Here is a 22,782-nt window from a genome sequence, read left to right as displayed (position 1 = left end):
CAATTTGTCCCGTCATGCACAAAGAATTGCCTCCCTTTTTGGTAGCACCTACTGCTGTGAGCAATTTTTCTCCAAAATGAAGCTCAACAAAACCAAATGTAGAAGTCAGCTGACTGATGAACATTTGACCAGTCAGTTAAGAGTGGCAACCACTTCTGTCAAAGCTGATATTGACAAGCTCTGCAAGGACTCTAAATTTCAAGTGTCGCACTAAAATGATCACTCATGCAAAAATATAAAATATTATTGCTTGCATTTTGAGAATTTTTTTTTAATTTATTGTGCATGTACACGAATAAGCTTGTTTTTTAAGTGGCCCCGCTTGATTGATGAAGTTGGTTATATGGCCCACCGACGAAAAATGTTGCACACCCCTGTTCTAAACAGTTTGCCCCCAGTAGCACAGCGGGTTTTCGATACTCGTGGTGAGCTAACCACAGATAGCCCATTGTGTAGTTTTGTGCTTAATTTTGAAAAACAAACAATCTAAACAGTTCATCTCCTTTTTCCTTGCAACTGGTTGTTTTGTGGTTATATTAATGACTAGACTATGGTCTAGAAGAGACGTCTGTATTTTAAGATACTTTTTCTTTCATTTTAACTGAACGAGCGATTTTGTGATTTTTAAACTGCTGTACTGTGGAACACAGCGATTCGGCTGGTTGCCCCTACCACAGGTGTGACCTTAACAGAGGGTGAGAGTTCTGATAAACTCATACAAATTTGTTGTTAAGCAGATTTCTCATGAGATAGCGTAGTCGGAATAAACCAAAATTTAACATTATGAATTATATATATTATGCAAGACTGCAGTATGGTTTAAACTAGCCTTTCAAATATCAAAGCCACCAAATGTGACTGTGAAAGCTTGCCTACTCTCTTAAATGTTTTGACAAAACTTTGAAGGCGGGCCCATCGTCCCTTCGTTTTGGCATGTTCAAAGCCACAGCCAGTTAATCTTCAACTCGTCACCCAAATACATGTGTACTATCAAATAACTCGGTAACCGACGTCTATTTCCAGTTTCTGCTTATTATCTTTAGTGACTAGTGTCTACACAATTACACATGAAAACACTGGCTGTTTAAGGAAATGGAGATTGATTTGAATTTCACGCAAAGCTACACGAGGGCTGTCCGAGTTAGCCGTCCTTATTGGAACGGTGATAGACTCACCGCCAACTCTTACGTTACCCTTTTTACTAACAAATACTGGGATTGACTGTTATATTATAACACCCCACTACTAAAAAGCCGGTCATATTCGATGTCATGAGGATTCGAACCCACGATCTTCAGATTGGGAGTTGAGCTCCCTGACTACCAGGTCATGAAGGACCTAATCTTCAACTCATGTCAAATCTGTCAGGCCTGATATGAAGATTCGTTTTACTTTGTTGTGAAAGGTAAAAAATACAAGTTTTTAGGAGCGGAAAAATGAAATAAATGGAAAAAGTAAGAAATTATCCTTATAAAATTATGTGAGATTTTAAAGGTGATAGAAAAATGTTACATAACAATGTCAAATTTCAAGATAAATAGAAAAAAAAATTACATTTAGAAGGTTGTAATTAACGAAAACATTGTATGATTTTATAATCATATATTTAGTGAAAGTCAGAAAATCTCCAATAATCTCGAAAGATGCGAAATCAGTCGATTATCCTGTTCGCCCTTCCTTACATCTAAAAACCTACCACTGCCCCACCGATGTCAATAGTTATCAAATTATCGGACATTCAGTAAAGGAAATTATTAGGTGGTTGCTAAAATAACAAACACAAAGAGCTGTCAAATGAGTGAAAACTTATCACCCCGTGAAATGTTTTGTATTAAATAATACAGGTCAGGTTGAGCAAGTTGAACGCAATACAAAAGACGTTATATAGTGTCATGACTCAGAATACTGTTATAAAACGGGGGGTATTATATAATGGTGTTTACTCGTGAAATCTGAAAGATGACATTTATGTGTGTGGGGGTCTATTCTTTAATACTCATATTTGTATACTAAGGTACACAAGTTTATTTGTTAACAACAAGAAATATATATATAATACACACACACACGACAATAATATTAATCCTAACAACTTATTTCAAATGAAGTCCCTAGACAAATTTAACTATCTAAAAATCGTTGGATGGTGATCCTTAACTTCAAAACATATGGACTGAAAGAGATGAGCTTTACAATTGACTGTCATAGTATAGGCTCTGCCGTGTTACTTAATTCATTGTTTTATACTACACTCTAGAATCCACGGAATGTGAAAACTTACGAGTTAAGACTGATTTTATTACAGGATAAAACAGTTTATGGTAAACATATATATATGCGTGTGTACATACATAAACGTAAAGGATATTTTTTCTAGCACAAAAATTACTTTGTATATAGTTGTTCTTTCTCTAAAAAACTTGTGACCAAGATTTTACGTACAGTTCAAAATAATTCAGACAAACACCAGTTTCAACAAAACAATTTTAAATTTTCTATGCACACGTACATATGCATCTTTGATAAATAATCATTTGTCACCTCCCCAACGTAATTAAGAATAAAAATATCCTGACGCGGGAAAAATGTATTCGGTTGCATGCACTTAACCACTGAAAATGTAGGAACTTCAGTTATGTAATCTTGTGCATGAAAAACAAAACTCACGAGAAGAAGCAAACAGGAGACATTGTTAGCAAGATCATCATCGATGGGTAAAAATACATGCTAAACTTTAGACAAGAAAGATAATTCGAAGCTATTAGGACGCTTCACTAACTTTTCTCAACATTCTCATTTAAACTGCCACATTTCTCTCTCGTGTTCACTTACATTTGTAATCTTTAGTGAAAATGCAAGAAACAGTTTACAAACATGTTATTCCTGTGCAAACTTAAGACATTTTGTTGGCCAAAATAGTTCTGGGTTGGAAACAAATGATTCAAACTGCTGACGATCAGAGATTAATCAAACAAATTATTTTGTGACCATTTTTTTGGGCAAATATACACGACAGCCTGTTTCCTTGTATGGCTGATACCTACAGTTTCTTCTTTGTCTAAAATAAGATTTAGTCACTTGATATTTGCCATTCTCTTGTGCAAATGTGCTTAACAATGTGGTTCTCTTGCATACTTACAGATGTGGCTGCTTGACATTTTTTTTATAGTCATTTAGTAACAGCTAAAATTTGAGATTCCTACTTCTGAATAACATAGTTACTGACTCAAAGTTGTATATAAACCAGAATGCAAAATACTGTTGAAATGTTTCTCATAATTGGTTCATCAAAACACACGTAACAATATCTGCAATTCTAGTAAGTTTATATATCCCAATGCTTGTGGTTCATTAACAAAGGAAACTTGTCTATAAAAATTTTATCTACTTTCTAATAAAAGATGTTTACAAATCCTATCAAGTACCTTAACAGAGCTATCAATTGTATCTGTTACTAAATCTTTCCAAAAACATTTTAAAACAACAAAAATATATATGCAAAAATGGCTCGTATGACCGAAGAAGGTTGAAACGTTGTTCGTTGTTCGCTCTTCTATGTAAAATATTTTTTCAACCCAAACGAGCCATTTTTGCATATATATTTCTCTACAAGTGGGTTTTCTCGACATCACTGAAAACAACAAAAAATATTGAATGACTTGATAAGTCTGTCCAGTAAGATTTTAGATTATAACAAACTTGTTAACATCTTCTATCAGAAGGATAAAGACTTACTGAGTACCTAAAGAATCCCAAAGTCTTCCAGCTTACACCTAAACTGTTTCCACTAAGATTCTGCCTGCATTTAAAAGATCTGAGTTCTCAAATATCCCCAGATAAACAACTCATAAGTTGAGAAGTGCATAAGGAATGAAATCCTAGTAAACACTTCAAGTTCTCTCAGTTTAAGAATATCAAAACAGTGTTTCTATCAAATAAACTAAACTGTGAAAAGACCAGGTATATTTATACTACTATCCATATAGTGCTTATCTACAAGTAATTTGTTTACCATTTGTACTTACATTTTTAAATTTCACACAGGAAATCTCTAGTAATTTTTGTTTATATTCTAATTGTTATCCATCATTATAAAATGATTCAAATTTACCATACCATGAAACATATTTGTGTACCCTATTTAGTATCATAATGATAGGTTAGTAAAAGTTACTTCTAATTCTTCATTGTTGACATAGCTCTTTTAGAAGTTACTTTCATCACACACCATCATGATTTTTATTGGTTATTAAAGTAGTATCAGATATTTTACCTATCCAATTAAAAATTGTACACCTATAAGATTTGTTTGTTTGTTTTTGAATTTTGCACAGAGCTACTCGAGGGCTATCTGTGCTAGCCATCCCTAATTTAGCAGTGTAAGACTAGAGGGAAGGCAGCTAGTCATCACCACCCACCGCCAACTCTTGGGCTACTCTTTTACCAACGAATAGTGGGATCGACCGTAACATTATAACGCCCCCACGGCTGAAAGGGCGAACATGTTTGGCGCAACGGGAATGCAAACCCGCAATCCTCAGATTACGAGTCACACGCCTTAACACGCTTGGCCATGCCGGGCCCACACCTACAAGAGTTAGTTAAATACCTTTAGCTACAAACCTATCCATGGGATGCCACAGTAGCTCATATGTTTTTAATACAACAAGAAAGCATATATGTAGCAAAGGAAATTTGATAAGCAATATTTCAGAACAATAACAAATATATCTAGTTGAATACTGTTTAATCATGATACTGATGTTGGTAATGCACCAAAACATTACATATCCTATTTAACTAGCAACAGCTATCTGTATTGTGCATCATATTCACATCTTTCAATACTTAATTCTTAAAATTTCAATGTGAAGTAAATTCCAAAAGTTAGAATGCTTCACAACAACAGATTTTAAAACAAAAATTAAATCTTAGTTCACTCAGTTTCTATTCAAGTTTTGAAATATTTATTTTTTAAAACTCATACATTAAATCATCGTAACAATTCTTACAGTAATCTGAAACATGGATGACAAAGATAAATTAACTGTTCTACTTCTTCTAGGAGTCAATATAACAAATAATTAAGGAAATATACAATATCAACACACCTTAAACTTTATTTCAGCACAAGTAATAGTGTTAGTTCACCTAGAGTTTAAAACTTAAATGTTCTGACACTTACACTTTGTTGAAAGAAAATTCAGTTTCAGACATCTTCAAAGATTTTGATACATATTACAGTTTTAAGAAAACAAAATTCCTGCATTTCCACATATCTTACTTTCAGCTACCATTAAATCTGTGTAAAATATTGCATACATAACTATATGCTTCAATTTTTCTTAAGTTATTTTCAAATTTCAATGAACTGAAAGAGAATTTGTTTCCTATGCAACATTATGACAGAGAAAAAAAAACTGAAGCCAAAACAACTGAAAGAAATGTCACTATTCATGTAGTTTTAACTATATTAAAATACACCACAAGACCTTTCATACCCCAAAATATTTCCAGTTTCTTCATTGCTTCTTTTACCACTTAGTTGTTATAAATTGGCTAAACTGTTTATACAGAAATAAGCCATTTCAAGAAGTACTTCATACATCATCCTTAAACTTGAATACATCCATCTAAAAATTTATCTTTATCTAGGCTAAAAATTGAAACTCCTCATTTACTTAATGTTACTGGAGTCAAGTTCACTGTTTGTGTGATGCAACAATAATTTCTGAAAGCTACTTAAAACAAAAAACAAAAAAAAAAAAAAACTATCATTCAAAAGATATTTTTAAAGGGTACTTTGACTATATACATAATACCTACACATACACACAAGCAATCCCAGTTTTAATCAAAGGCTTGATTTTCCTAACTACACAATTCTTCATGTCTGTATTTTTAATTTCATATTCTTTATTCTTCCTTTTTTTATTATTCATCTTAAAAACAATCCTTTCTGTTTTCAACAGAGGTAAATTTTCAGTCCAATTTAGTGACTATTTTTACCAACTTGCTTATTTTGCTATCTTATAATTTTAATGATGAACATAATTGTTCATAGATTGTATCATGGCTTAATAAACATTTAAATTTTTTACAAACTCCTACAACCATTTATATTAATTTAATACGTTTAATTCTTTTTACACATTTTCAAAGTACAAATGAATCTACCACCTGTGCATCTGTAAGTTAAAATGTAAGTTAAAAATTAGGAATCATAGTTATCAAGCAGTTAATGCCCTTTTCAAGACAGTATTTGGACTCCTGATATGCTAATGAATTATTCTGAGCACAGTATACTCTTGAAGTGTTTTAATGTCCAATCAGTAAAAGTCAACACTTAAGTTTGGAAACTTTATGAACTGTTTACTTTGAATGTTTAATATCTAAAATTTGTTTGTTAACAAACAAACAAAAATTAAAATATGTAGCTAATAGTCAATAACTGTAAATCTTATAAAAAGAAAAACCATAACATTTTGAACAGTCCGATAACATCAACAGTTACAAATATACTGTTATATACATATTTTAATTTGACTCTCTATGTATCGATACCTAAGAAAATGTAATTGATGTACATCTGATAAATTGAAGATTACTACACCAAGTTGAAAAATTATGCTTCACGACTTTAAAACTTCTTTAACTGTAATGGCATTACTTAAGTTACCACGACCATTTAAAATCATTATGAAATGGCAAGTACTGAACTGGGACTGCCTGTGCACTTCTGGTCATCTAGCTATATCATAGACATCTGACTAAAAAAACAAAAGAAACTGTACCACAAAAGCCTTTAAGTATTCAATTCAAATACCTCAAAACCTACTATAAATATGACTTTATATGAAAAATTAAACCCTGACTGAAAAATGTTTAAATCACTCAAGACAATACAATTATTGAAATTCACACAACATAATTTTTCTTAAAAACGTGACTAGTCTGTAAATCTTCTATTTGGATTACTTCCAAAAAGAGCTGTTCGTATATCAGGCAAAAGCTAAAAAATAAAAAATACAATTTTTTAAACTTCCAATGAATTCCAAAAACAAGTACTTCACTTTTTCAAATTCAAAGCAGCACCTAATCACCTACAGATAAGTTTCTTCAAATAAGTTTTTAAACTTTAAACCTTTTTTGATGTCTCAAAATCTCAAACTTCCAACTACATTGACAGTTTAAACAATATACTTTAAAAACTGAAGCCACTGAAAGCAACTGAAAAACAGTATATAATTTCAGTAACAATATTTAGAAATTCATATTTATTACTCACACTATTAGCTTTTGTTTTTAAAATTCCCGAATTCTTAATAGAATATTTATTTAGGATACTTAAATAAATGCACATATTCACAGAAGACTTTAGTTTTTTAACAAGTGAATTTAGCATACAAACAAAAACAGTCTGCGAAAATACAAGATTCATGGTTCTTGAATATTATCAATCAGATACATGAAATAAATCCTCTTCCTTCAGGAAAATAAGTCCAGTGGTTTTTATGAAATATACATCTACAGATATCATTGTAGTGAATGTATTTTCAACAAGATGATCATTTAACCTTTATAACAGAGTAAGTAATAAGTGTCAATAAACATTTTGCACAATTGTGCATACAGCTCTAGTCTTAGTTAGGTTATAATGATATCCAGCCAGTCAAAGAACTAATTCTTACAACAGCTTTCAAAATTTCTCTTGATATTATATTCTGAGGAAATGACAAAAGTTTTGTCAAGTTGAGATGATCAAAAATACTGTGTTGTGTATAAATTATTTTATCTAATTGCAATGGATTACATTTCAACAACCTAATTTATTCAAAAGTTTAAATGTGAATCTGATACACTAAATAAAGAATATTCATCTTAAATTGTGAAAATGAAACTGGATAACATTACGGTTCTCAATTCAGTCATTAAAAGCTGTTTCTTGCCAGATATGAGCTACTGTCTTTCCCTCTTCTATTAGGAAGTATATGTTTAAGTCAACAATCATACTTTATTGTTTCACATATACTTTTATAACAAAAGGGACTAGAAGTAAGTGCTTCAATAAAACAAAAACATATTTTAAACTCAGGCTTACAGAAATGAGGGATGGTATTACTTGAGATCGAAATTCCCAGCTAGTCATAACCTGAAGGTTGCATTATACATTTATAGCCATTTCCTGTAACCTACAAATTATGACAGTTAACACCAACCTTTCAAATAATTCAGCTTTCCAAAAAAAGTAACAATTCCAGTTGCCACTGCAAAAGGTCCCTCTTTCATACTGTGATTTCGTAAATCAAAATGTTGAGTTAAATACATTATATGCAAAATTTCTATGAAGAAATCTATTAATTACTTTGTGTATGATGATAGATATTAGCATGACTGCTGATAAAGTTTGAATTATTCTGCATATGAAAAAAAATGCTACAAAATCTGTTTTGGATAGCTATAGTTATCACAACTACAGCAGCAAAAATTTTCCAACAATGTTGGGTTAAACATACAGGTTTAAAAACCTTAAACCTTGAAGATAAAGGTCCTATGGACTACTCTGAGCAAAAATAAAAGATAAGAATGAAAATACAGGTTTTTGAAGGCTTTGTTGGGAAGTTTACAGTTCTTTAAGAATTTAAGAAGCTTAAATGTCATACTAACTTTTTTTTCCATTCAGAAAAAACTTTAAATCTCTCCCTATATCTCAAGAGTGCATTTTCTACAGAGAAATACAATGAAAACAAATGGCTGCTACTATTGCATCAATACATAAAATAAGATGTAGTTTATACTACAACAGTCACTATAACACTGACATGAAGAGCCATCTGACTTGCACCCACTTTCTACTTTGACCCATAACCTTACAATTTCATCATGTAAGACACTTCTACAGCCAATGACTGCCAGTTAATAATGTGAAACAGAGAGAAAAGATATTAAGAGCTAGATGTAGAATGCTGGTAGCAGAAGAAACTCCTACTACCATTACTTTGGCTGGGATCTCTTAGTACAAAAATCACCCTCACAGTGTACACCATGTTTTAAGCATATATATATATATTTATATATTGAGTTCTTAAACCTTGTACAAAACTTGAGAGGTAATATTGAACATTTAAATAGTACATTAGGTTACAAGTAAACAACATGAAAGTTATAATTTTTGTGTTATCATAGCATCCATTCCCACATTTTTTTAGGTTCATAACCCAGACAAAGGACAGGAACCTAAAAAAATGTGGGAATGGATGCTATGATAACACAAAAAATATAACTTTCATGTTGTTTACTTGTAACCTAATGTACTATTTAAATGTTCAATATTACCTCTCAAGTTTTGTACAAGGTTTAAGAAAAAACCCATACCATAAACTAACCCATACAAAAACAAATAGAAACTTAGTTTTACCACTAACCAAGAACTTCTCACTGTTAGAAATGGCATCATTATTGCACTTGTCATGCAAGGTAACTATGTTTTGCTAACAATATTCTCAGTGGAGATTGATTTATATTCAACAAAGTTTCTTTTCAACAAGCAAGTTCTTTTATTAAGGATGCATTCTTTGAATATGGTAAATATAAGAATATTATTGAATAAGTACATCAGTTATTGAAATATTCTGCAGCTACCTACCATACTCACTAAACCTAACTTACCAATACTGAATTCTTGTCACAGAAATAGATGCATTTCAACAAGAAAACACCTTCAGGAGTAAAAATATTGTCTAAAGAAACTTTAAACACTCTTCCCATATTTTTGGTTTGTTCCTAATTCTTCTTAGACTCCTTTGCTCATTCCTACAAGAGCTCAAAATAGTTACTTTTCCATAAACACCATACATTACTGTTCATGTCACTCTAAACTAGTGTAAAATCAATAACTTGCTCTTTCAAATTGTATTTAAACATAGCTTGTAGCTGTTTTCAAAGTTATACTTTTTTAATTCAGACTAGTGAGAGCCACTTAAGAGGCAACAACAATCTTCAACAGAGTAACTGGAGAAGTGGACTAATCTGAAAACGTTGGTCTATAATAAGAGATGGCTATTAGCACCGTGCTGTTTATCATTGTCACTGATGTTTTGAGCAAGGAGTGTCATAAGAAACCCCTGTGGGAGCTATTACTTCTGAATGACCTTGTTTTAACAGCAGAAAGTGAGCAGGAGTTACAAATGCAAGTTAAAGTGGCAGAAAATTTTTGATAGAAGAAGCCTGAAAGTGAATGCTAGAAAAATTGAATTCAATATAAACAGAATGAACGGAAAGAAAAAGATCAAGACTGCAAAGGTAAACTAAAAGCCACTAGATCTAGTAGAAAACCTTAGGTACTCCAGGAGTAATATCCAAAGTGGAGAATGAAAGGAAAAATAAATTTAATAGGTTGAAGCAGCCACAGTCATAGTGACAAATTGTTACAAAAAGTACTGAAAAACCAGTGTATAAACCATGATTAGATTAGGGCTCTGCTATGGAACTGAGGCTTGGACCCTGAAAAACTGAACAAAAACTTGCTGATAAGAACAGAATAGAGAATGATGAGACGAGTGTTGGGAGTGTTGCTGAAAGGGAAGAGAATGAATAAGGAAATAGTACAACCTGTGAAATTGAGGAAAAGGCAAGCAAAGTGAGGTTGAAGTGGCATGTGGTCATGTGTGGTCAACAAGCAATAAGAAGAGCAAAGATTCCAGCAGCCAGTAAGAAAAGATGACAGTGAAGAGTTAGAAAGATCAGAATAAAGAAGACATGAACAAGAAAGGAATTTAAGGAGACAATCACATGTGAAGGACAGTTGTTTGGAGCTAGTTAGCACAAAGCTATGAGGTTATTTGGACAAAACAACAGGTAAAAAGTATAAAGTAAAATTCTACAAAAACTAAAAAGATAAAACCAAACAATGTCCCAAAACATGTAAAAAATTAAACAGAATAAAAAAAGTCAATGGCCCATACAAAAAACAATCAAATTGGACAACATTACCATTACTAATGATACTGTCCAACATCAGGGGTAAACATGTAGAGTACTTGTCTGAAATTGGTGCCACTTCTCATACAGCATGACAGTAAAACATGGGCTATTGTGACTCATATATCAGAAAGGCTATACACTGGTGGATTAGTCCCAGATAAAGGAAAATGATGGGTTAAATTGTAACCAATACATTGCCTAATCAAGACAATTTTCTTCTTCCAGTTCTTATGGAAACAAAACAGCCAAAGAGCAACAGCAGGTTTGATTGGAAAAAGTTTGTTATGGTGCTGCTCACCTTAAATCTCCAAATCCTCAGATAACTCATAAAAAGTTCATAGATAGGCTGATCACTGAAGTCACAGATGTCACCCAATGACAGACCCAATTCAGCCAGCTCCACCTACATACAAAGGAAAAGGAGAAATGGCAAACTGCCTATTCAAAATAAGCATAAACCACTGAGAAAAAGAAGACACAACCCCAGGTGAGATGTTGCAGTAAGGGTCAAAGCTTGGTAGCATATTGTAATGAAAGCTGCAAACAATGAAGATAAAGAGGAGATTCGTGGGACTTGGTGTACAAACTTTGGACTGTAAAAGTCTGGAGAGCTCCAGAGTGTACAAGGTCCAACATCCTCAACAAATAAGGCCTGCTAGAATCATAAAACACATAAAACAGTCCAGTTTTGAGCATATGAGGGCACAACAGATAATGAGCATGGAACATCAATACACTCTCCAATAGGTGGAAAAGAAGGCACTGAGAATGTTTAATGCCTTTTTACACTTGACACAAGGTTGCCTGATATGAGAAATGAAAGTCAACTTGCACTCTAGTACAAGTCCCAAGAACTTTGCCTAACCACCACATGAAGAATATCACTACTGAGATGGAGCTCAGTATGGTGGTGCAAACCCCATTTTTGGCAAAAGTGCATGTGACTGGTTTTAGAAGGTAAAACTATTCGTGAGTGTCCCAATGTAAAAAACAACTGAAAGTAATCTGAAACTGACACTCAAAAAAGCTCATGATCAATGACTAACAAGAAATATAATAGTCACTGACATATAATCAACTTGCAACAATAGGAGGAGGTTTAGTGACAGCACTGACACTAAAAAGCATGACACTCAAGACACACCCCGAAGGCTCCAAGTTCCTGGGTGAAAGAACATGAAAGTGTTAATCCCCCACAAACTTATAATTATCTGCCAAGTCCAAAGTTACCTTTTTAAGACCAAAAAAGAATGATCTAAGATGAACCCTCTTGAGCAAGGCTTCCCTGAATATGATAAAGTCAAATCAGGTGGTCCAAGGTGGAACACTATCAATAGAACCCACACTAGGTGAGCAAGAAGAGACTGTTTGATTCAAGGAACCCAACAAGATGAGCATTAACTAACCTCTCTAAAACCTTACAGAGAAAGCTAATCCAAGCAACAGGACCATAATTAGAAAAAAATATATGGTTCCTGCCCAGGCTTTGTCAAAGTTAGAACAATAGCCTTGTACCATGCATCAGGAAAAATATTCTCCTGTCAAGCCTAGTTAAAAACAATCAGAATAAGAGCAAGAGAGGCAGGAGAAAGATGATGCAGCACCTTATAATGGACATCATCAGGTATGACTGATGTACTGCCAGACCAATGAAGAACAATATTTTTTTCCATAAAAAATTAGTAAATTGGTGATTATAATTTGGAGATGATCAGCTACCAGAAAGGAAGGAGGCTACCATCTAGACTCAGGAATGATGGCCAAGAAGGCAAGAGAAGAAACAGAAGCACTAAAGAGATAAACAAAGCTCTCCCCAAGAATATTAGTGATGCTATGAAAATTCAACAACTTTCTGGCCATTGGAGAGCAAGAGGGAAAGAAGATAACAGTATTTCCCATTAACATACCAAATCTCATCTCAGATTACTTTGGAACTGGTGGTAGAAGAGATGATGGCTGTGAACCAAACCAAGATTCTCTCTGGATGTGATGTCTTACCATCTGAGCATGGGCACAGGCCTCCTGGAAAGCAATGCAGTTGGGAAAAAGAGGAATACTCATCAAAGGCATTCCAGGGAACCACCACAAACAAAAATAATGTGGAAAACAGAGGTTTAGGTGATAGAACAAAAAGATGCTTTTACAATTACCTTCATGCAGTTTTTTAATAGATGGAAGACACACAACAGCAGGATTTAGTTCTGAGACAGTGATGAGGGAGAGCCAGTGAGCCTGCTACAAATTCCTTCATGGCAAACAGGTCAGATGGCACTGACCATGGCCAATCTCCCTTTAAATGATGAAAAAATCATCACTGCCACAAAGGTCAATGTCAAACCTAAAAAAAAATGTGAAGAAAGTGAAAGGGAACAAGTAGATAAATAAATAGCAGTAAAAAAACTTATTAGATGCATAAAAATATGTAAAAGAACAAGTATTGAAGAAAGAAATGTTATGATATAAGAGAATATGCTCCACAGAATGACTCCTCCCATCAATAAAACAGACTGCATCCATTAAAGTGTTCTAGGATTAAAAAGGGAGACAAACTGTTCTAAGACAGCATCAAAATCTAGACTGATTGGAAGTCTTTCTAGGAGACAGATAAGAGTACACAGTAATTGTATGACCCACAGAAATAGAAATGGCTACACCCTCCAAGGGTGTATCAAGTGGTGCAGAGGAGGTAGGCCCTGACCATAGACTTGACCATCACACAGCCTGTCATTCTTGTACAAAGAAAATGACCAAAAGATGATAGTATCAGCAGGTCTGAGCAATGCTACCTATAACAAAAAGACATGAGTTGATAGGCATCAGTCAAGCCCTTAATGTCATCCAAATTAGAAAGGAAACCTCTACAGTTCCACTGTATCAAAGTGGTCATTTTAATTTAGGGGAGGATGAACTAAGTGAAGAACCCTTTTGCTTGCAACTACAACATTTTTCTTCACCAGAAACCATGTCTTTACCATGGAACCTGTCCTGGGTCAGATGAGCAAATTTCTAATCAGTTCAGATTTCAGTAACTGAGCGAGCAAACAAATAATAAAGTATTTTGGGGCAGAATAATACGAGCCTGAGTAGTTACTGGAAGAGACACTGAGGAAAGAGACAGGAATAGATGTAGACTTGTCATCTCTAGCATCCACAGAAGGCAAAAGATTATTCACATGGTGTGAGAAAGACTGTTGGAGAACACAGCACTCCCACTGTAACAGTGAAACATAGTACAGCAGCATATGTACAAGATGGAGTAGGGATCAGTAACTTTGAGCCTCAGTGCAAGAAGTTATTGACAATATGTAAAAGTTGTACCTCTTTTTCCTCCACCCACTTAGGGCAAGATTGACAGTAAGAGATGTGGGAACCAAACTGACACAATGAGGGCCATTTGACACTTGTAGGCATAATGGTCTTTGTCACCACAATGAACACAATAAAAAAAAACACAACACTATGTCTTACAATGTCTCGACCACTGATGTCAGAAGCACCTGAGAGGGTTAAGAATACAAGGCCATACTTTACAAGTCAGATAACTTAGCTTTACAATGTCAGGCAGACACAGAAATGTAAACATCAAAATAAGAACATTAGTTAGCAGAATAATTTATTCTTTGAGTGGAGATATTTGCACAGCAGAAACTCCTTGAACAGAGAAACCAGCAAGTATCCCTAACTCAGTGATGTTTCTCAAATTCCTCTCATCAACAGCTAATGAACAACAAGGGGGAGCATTTGCCCTAAAGGCTTATCTGACAATGAATGCATAATAAAAATGTGAGGTATAAGTGTAAAATAGGGTGGAGATTGCTGTTCAGTCTTTCAAGCATGGTTGCTTTCCAGTCAGTGCATTTTTGGGGGGTGTCACTGGGTGTAAAATCTGTGAAGAAGGAAAAACTTCAATTTCCATTTACCCACCCACCATGGAATCCTACGAGAAAACGCACTACAATTCAAAAGCTGAGCACTATTAGAATTTCATAGACACTCTACTCAAACACCAATATCAGAAACAATGTCCACATCATCCTTCCAATGAGAACATCCAATACTGATAGTTGATTGACCCTAACCCAACTAGACCAGGCCAAATAACCCTGAGTGAGCCACCCCAAGGCTACCTGCCTACAGGACTTCAAATCCACAATGGTGTGTTAAAGTGCCACTGACATAAACTGACCCATTAAGGACACTACTCAACCACCAGAATACTCTCTTCCCTTTCATGGGTCACCATGCACAGCAAACACATAGGTAGATGTTTATATTCCAGAAAATACAAAACCTTCTCTGGGAGGTCCCCTCACCACATTCAGGAATCCACCTCAACTGGATAAAGGATGATTATCCCTACTACATGTAAAAGTCAAAAACATTCATAACACACATTGAGACATCATAAAATCTGGGAACAAAATATTGTACTTACAAAATCACTGTATAAATCACTTTAGAAACAAATAGTGATAATAATATTCTAATGTATTATGGTTTCTCAGTGAATAAAATCCCTTTGAAAATGGTAGAAACATTTTAAAGAAAATCAGTAAGTGTCTTATTTACAAGCAAGATTCCTTAGTGTTCTGCAGAAGTGAACAGTTGGAATATTTTCTCTGTGAAGTACACTGAGTGGATGTTATAAAATTACAAAGTATAAATTCTAAAATATATGTGAATCAAAAGTTATTAAAATACCATTAGGATTACTTTTACCTATACTGTAAAGTTATTTTTATACTCTTGACACATGAAGAAAGTTCTGCAGTCTAACAGTTTTAAAGTTATAACACTCTCACACACAACTGAAAATAGACACAAGACTAGCCTCCCTGTGTACTCTACTGACATGCTTAAAACCTGATAACAGACCACTGTTCTAAAAAAATGTTTTCCAATGCAAATTGTGCTTTTGGACACCAAAACCTTTGCCAATATCTATATATATAAAAAAAATCTTCCTCTTCTTTCTATAATGTTAAATGCCATTTACTTCAAATAAGAAACTATGTCACTAACCACTATAATATGCAGTACACCTGGCATAAGAACTTATTACAAATTCTACTTTAAACTACACATTAACAATAGATCAAGATAGCTTTCTATTCCAACACTCTTTTATAATGTGTTTAGTTCTTCAAAATCCACATATACACAAAACACACTGAAAAAACTGTACTGTCTTAATTATTATCAACAAGTATAATGACATTAATAACAATCATTTCAACATGATTAAATGTGTACCTTACTGTTCAGATATCATAATATATTCACTTATCAATACTGAAAACTACCCCTCAGTAATAAAATTATATTCTTATATTAATTACAAGTGCATTTATCTGTGAAAAATTTTCAACAATTATTGCTGACTGATGTTACTACAGCATCTACTGTTTACCTCTATTACTAAACTGTAAGCACTTTCTGGAACAGCAATATAAAAGAAATACAGTCATTAAATTCTATTCGTAGAACTATCTAAAATATAAAACAAATTACTGTAAATTGATATTACTAACATCCTGATGCTAACATATTTATCAGGTATATATTTTATTTCTATGATGATATACTGTAAGAAAATAATGTTAGGAATATAAAAATAACAATTTTGAAGCTCTCTTTAATTCCTTGTTCTAGAAACTAAGTGGTACTAAAAAAAGAAAAAGTTTTTAAACTTTTATAGAAAATATTATACACAAATATAAGAGTAGAAGGATTTGTGTGATAGAAAAATCAGTTTAAATGCTTCATAATACATGTCATACTGGCAGAGTTAAAAGGAACTAATTTTCACAGAAATTTTGGAAATCTATATAAGTACCAAACAACTCCAACATTGAATTTTTTTTCATAAATCTAATAAGTTGGAAATATTGAAAAATTCATGAGTTAAGACAACAGCAGGTCTTAAACAACACATTAGAAAATTTTAAAATTATATTTTGCTTTAAATATAAAAAAGCACTAACCAATTAACAACTAATCAGTTCTGGATGTGGCTAGCCACTACTAATTTCAAACAGAATCATATCAAACTTGTGTCATATGATATACTACATAAATAACTAAACAAGAAACTGGCAGCATCATTTTCAGATAAAACAATTTAATTTTTCTAACACGGTAATTGGCCTTTGTAATGGGTTGTCTTCAGATGTTGTAGTGGCAATAAGTTTGAGTTTACGTTGTCAGAAAATGTTATGTTACATTTTTAACAATTTTAAATCAAATGTTAGAAAAGAGATAATGTAATTTAAATATAAAAAGGCACAGATACTTCCACAAAGACAGCATTTTGCAAGAAAATGCAAAGCACTCTAGTTACTAGCCTATATATGTAACTTTCAACTTACTTGTTGGCTTATCATTTCTAGCCTCTTTTCCAATGTATTACTAACTTTGATCTTTCCTCTTTGAGCAAACAATTCAACACCTCCACACCTATAAGAATACAAAGAAAGTTTTTAATCCAACTTCACTTTAGTAATACTAACAAGCTAATATCCAGCTTCGTTAATAAATATTATTACAGCATTAATGCTATTGTTTCAATAGTTAGTTAAAATTAAACAAGACTAAGCACTTGGTACAGATAACTTTCAAGACGTAAAGTGACATCAGATACTCTATGATGTCATACTAAGTTCCCACAGCTTAGCACATAGAAGAAAATCACACTACTTCATCTATCACTCCTACAATGCACTTAGTCTCCAAAACATGCTTCACAGAAAGTTTTAAACAAATAAATAAAAATTTTCAGTTTTGAAAAAAGTAAGAAATAATAATGACAAAGTTCCAGTGAATCTTTACCTAACACTTGAGTAACTGCAAAAATCTTATCTTACATTTACATGTTAATCTTCCTAGTATTAACTACACAGCACAATAAAATGGTCAGGATTTCAAAAACAAAACACTTTCACACAGCTTGCTGTGCTACTTACTACTAATTATAAATTCTGAAATTAAATATCAATGCAATGTCAACAGCTATACAAAATTTAATACAATACCACATACTAAACTGATAAGAATAAATTATTTAATGCCAGGTACATAAAAAAACAAGAGAGAGAGAAAGCAGGCATGCTAATGACATTTATGAAAAAAAGAGGAAAAGGTATATAGCCTGGCGCCACAGCCGCCCCTGACTAGGGGGGTCTGGGGGGATTTAAAAAAAACACACCAGATTTTTGTGGAATGTGTGTTTGAAGTTTCCTTTATGGAAAAAATCACCAATTTTAACAGACCATATAAATGGCACTATGTGTCTACAAATCTCACAAGTTTGTTTCATTCCAGAGACAAATTTTCATGACAAAACATTCAAATTAAGAAATATTTACAAGTAACAAGCTTTATAACCAGTATGAAACTTTAGAAACTGCCTATATTTTAATATTCAGCTCTTTTCTTCATACAATTACTGTCAATTTTAGTATGTAACATTAACATTTTTAAAAGCCATTACCTTAAATCTTGGTCTAAGAATCAGTAAGATAACAAGTAAAAGAATAAAAAACTTGAACATAATACCCAATAAAGTCAGTCTAAAAACAGTTAGTTTAATAAATCATTCTTTATGATCAATTTTTAGAGCTTTCCTCATCAATCACGTTTGCTTATAAATACATCTGGAAGAAACTGAGTGTACCTCAAAAACAAGGTTGGACATTTTGAATGTTTAAAAATTTGTACTTTTTAATAAAATAAACTGTCATTTTGGTAACAAATTCATTTTACTTTAATACAGGCTTATGAAAATAAACTACCAATTAATTCAACACAACATAGACACTTTAAAAATTTAAAAGCATTTAATATATATTTAATTTGCACAAAAAAAATATTTGGTTTGATTCAAATACTCAATCAAAGCCACACAAGGATATTTACATTACCCCTTGTCTCTTATTCTAACCTGATATGACTAAAAGGAAGTCAACTACTAAACAATAGTCACTCTTTAGCTATTTTAATAAAATAGCAAGAGTCGACACATTGTAAAGTACCCATTGCCCTAAAGTAGCATAATTGTAATTATCATAACTTGCCAGAAAGACTAAAAGGTATGTTCAAACACCACTGTCAGTCACCTGAAGTTGGCCTTTCCATTTCTGGTTCTGAGTTATTTCACGTTACAGCCATTTTCAAAAAGTAATAAAAGTTTTAAAAGACTTACAGCAAAATTTTAACTTGCCAGGATGACTAACTGGTAGTTCAAACAGCAGTAACAGTCACCTAAAGTTGGTCTTTCCTTTCCTGGTTTCGAGTTATTTGACATTAAGGCCATTTTCTAATTTCAAATAAAACTATATGGACTTTGATTCTTAAAAGAGAATCACATGAAAAAAGGTCTAAAGTATGAATTAAAAAAGCTTAAATAACACTGAAAAGATTAAGAGTCTTTAAAAAACTAAAAACATTTCCAAAGTGGACAGTGTCACCATCACCAATAATACTGTCTAACGTTATGGATAAACCTTGGTGCTGTCATTGAGAGTCATAACAACGGCAATACCAGAGATACCAACTATTTCAAATGACTGAGCGTAATGATTGTAGACAAAGCCCTTTCACAGTTTTAGTCCTTTTAGATTCGCCAGAAACAAGACAATCTGGTGAACGAGGCCTCTTTTTTCCATCTTGTGAACAATTGCATTGGTGTTTCTATGCTGCTTAGAAAACAAGAAATACCCATCTACACGAACACTGATTGACTGACAAGCACTGATGACATAACTATGGATTCCCCCACGTACCCAGTATGCAGAAACACCGCACTCAAACTATTGGTAGACATCGGAGCTACAAATATTTTTTATTATTTCAAGCACAAACATGATTATTGCAAGTAGCCATTTGGACTACGTCTTTTATTAATTATCAAAATTTATTTGTATCTTCCTAGAAATTTTCTTTTCACCCCTTTCAAGACCTAAGAGAAAAATTTATCGGCCTATATAATATATAATAATTTGGGAGTTGCAACAAGTCGTAATATTTGTCTGTATGAGCATATAGTCGTAATGTATACACTAAAATCGTAATGATTATGCTCAAATTGTAATGATTGGCATCTCTGCAATACAGTAAAATGTGGCTCATTGTAACCCGAGTGTTACATAGATAACACATTCATGCATCAGTCCCAGATAAAAGAAAATGATGAGTTAAAAAACTGTGACCAATGTGTAGTCAGTTAGAAGTTCCTCCTTTCAATCTTTACAGAAGCAAAATGGCCAAAGTCCAATATAGGGTTTTATTTGGAAAAGCTTGTTTTCCCGTTACTCACTCCAAGTCGACTTCTGCCTGACATGGAGCCTAGCCTTGAATACAAGACCATAGTCCATGTATAGAACAGGCACAGCAGTGATAATGCCAGAGCAGATAGATTTAGCTGCAGTGTCGGCGAGCTCGTTCCTGCAAACACCGTCGCCCAGTATCCAGAAAAACTGGACAGAAGTAGATGTTAAAGAAAAATGGGCTAGTCAGTTTTGAATATCTGTGAGAACACGATGTAAACTAACATGAAGCAATTCCAGGGCCAGTAGAGAACTGAGTCAGTATAAATATTGCAGTTTCAGTAGTGCTTAGCTTCTATGTAATCCAGGGTATGAGAGATGGCAAATAGTTCAGCAATGAACACAGAAGCTGTAGAAGGAATTCTCTGCCCAACAACCAAATTACAAAAAAAACCATGGCAGAGCCCACACAATCATCTAACATCAAACCATCTGTATAATTAGACATAGAAGGATGGCTTGAAAGATGTTGAGTAAATAACAGACAGTATTTCCAATTGGAAGTGTCTGCTTTTCTCAGCTGATTTAAAGATAGGTCACATTTGGAGAATGTAAAAAGCCATGGTAAAATGGGCTGACCAGTGGATACAGATGTGTTACACTGCACAACAAAATTTTTGCTTCTTGAACACTGTTGGGTGTTCCTTATAGATTTTTGGCTGCTGACGTTGACAATTTTCTTGGCATTATAGAGACCCACATTACATTCAGCTGGTAAACTGCATACAAAACAATGAAGTGCAACATGTCACTCAAGATTCATTTCCTCCACTCACACTTGGACTTCTTCCCCACAAATCTTGGTGCTGTCAGTGACGAGCACAGTGAAAGGTTTCACCAGGACATTGCTACAATGGAAAAACGATATCAGGGTAACTGGAATCCATCAATACTTGCTGACTACTGTTGGACACTGCAACGTGATGCACCGGACACTGAATACAAATGAAAATCAGGAGCAAAACACTTAATTATGTTGAACTGAATAACATATTAGAAACTTAAGTGCAATTAAATACATTATTGCAGGATAATAGTGTACTGTCTATTTCTCAAAGTTCCTACGTGATGAAGCAAAACCAAAATTATATTTGTGCATACCCACCAGGTACCTGTCACAATCAGCAAAAACTTTTCAGGAAGCAAAACTTTTCAAAAAAATTGTTGTGCAGTATTATCCAAGGACAGATCCAATTCATACAACAGCGCATGGATACAAAGGCCAAAAGAAGCAATGGTAGATCATCCATTCTGAAATGTATGGGCCTCGAAGGAAGGAAAACATAACTCCAGGTGGGATGCTTTGGTAAGGAATGAAGTATCTAAGGGTATAGTAAAAACAGTCGGCAAACGGCAGAGGTGCAAAGAAGGTTTATGAGATTACATATAAGCTCTGAATTGGGGAAGTGCTGAAAGCCCCACGACAAAGCCATAGTCCTTGATGATGAATGGGGTCTAGCATCTTTAAGGCCAATAGTCAAGTTTCGATCCAATAAGAACACAACATATTTTCAGCATAGAACATCAAGTGGTGGAAGAGAGGACATGGAGGATGTTCAGTGCTCTTGTTCATTTGACCCATAGCTGCTTGATGTGTAGTATAAAATGTCAGCTTACAATCAAAGATAAGCCCCAAGATCTTTGTCTCAGAGACCACAGGCAGCACAACTTCACCAATACAGAGTTCAGGATCAAAGTGAATACCTTGTTGGTGGCAAAAGTGCATGCAAACTGTTTTATAGAGAGAAAAGTTAAAGTCGTTTGCTGTGGTCCACTTCAGTAAACGATTGAAGGCAGTCTGTAGCTACCGCTCAATATACCTCATGTTTGATGACTAACACCAGGTGTGAAAGTTGTCGACATTGAGCCCGTTTGCAGTGATGGCATTAATCATTATATTAAAAAGTATGACACTCAAAACACAGCCCTGAGGGACTCCAAGTTCCTGTAGAAAAGAACAGGAAAGTGTCGAACCCACATGAACTTGGAATCTCCTGTTCATTAAAAAGTTAATAAAAATGGGCAAAGCCACATAACCCATATATATGGAGGTCTTGCAAACTGCCATACCTCCATGTCATATCATAAGCATTATCAATGTCAAATAATATTGATACAAGATGTTGTAGTCTGAGAAAGGACTTTCTGATTTACATTTCAAGTCAAATCAGGTGGTCCACAGTGGTGTCATATGAACCCACACTGGATGGATGGGAGGAGGGTGTTTGATTCAAGGAACCAAATGAGATGAGCATTACAGCTCGTCAATGCAAGTAGACGGTAGTTTGAAGGAATCTTAGGATCCTCCCCAGGCTTAGAGAAAGGTAGGACAATAGCCTGGTGCCAGGCATCAGGAAAAACATTCTCCTTCCAGATCCAGTTAAAAACAATCAAAAGAATAGCAAGAGAAGCAGGAGATAGATAGCACAGCATTTCATAGTGTACATCATCAGGTCTAACCGAAGTACTGCCAGAC

At 33.9% G+C, this 22,782-nt stretch overlaps 1 protein-coding gene across 2 annotated transcripts in view; it reads right to left on the bottom strand.

Moving 5' to 3' along the window:
- Positions 1 to 4,950: 4,950 nt before the first annotated feature.
- Positions 4,951 to 22,782, bottom strand: part of Vha26 (V-type proton ATPase subunit Vha26) — a 45,819-nt gene continuing 27,987 nt past the window's right edge. Inside the window, exons 7-8 of one of the 2 annotated variants that reach the window (XM_076468722.1) lie at positions 17,352 to 17,439; positions 4,951 to 7,012 (exon numbers count right to left, since the gene is read on the bottom strand). In XM_076468722.1, the coding sequence (XP_076324837.1) occupies positions 6,950 to 7,012; positions 17,352 to 17,439 (151 nt within the window). In that variant the 3' untranslated portion in view covers positions 4,951 to 6,949. Of the gene's footprint in view, positions 7,013 to 8,042; positions 8,291 to 17,351; positions 17,440 to 22,782 lie in introns of those variants that run through there. The other variant, XM_076468721.1, reaches the window with a different exon arrangement.

The sequence above is a fragment of the Tachypleus tridentatus genome, chromosome 11 (genome assembly GCF_004210375.1).
Source record: "Tachypleus tridentatus isolate NWPU-2018 chromosome 11, ASM421037v1, whole genome shotgun sequence".
Classification (NCBI taxonomy): domain Eukaryota; kingdom Metazoa; phylum Arthropoda; class Merostomata; order Xiphosura; family Limulidae; genus Tachypleus; species Tachypleus tridentatus.
Note: the sequence above shows the minus strand (reverse complement) of the source record. Positions and strands in the feature narration are given on the sequence as shown.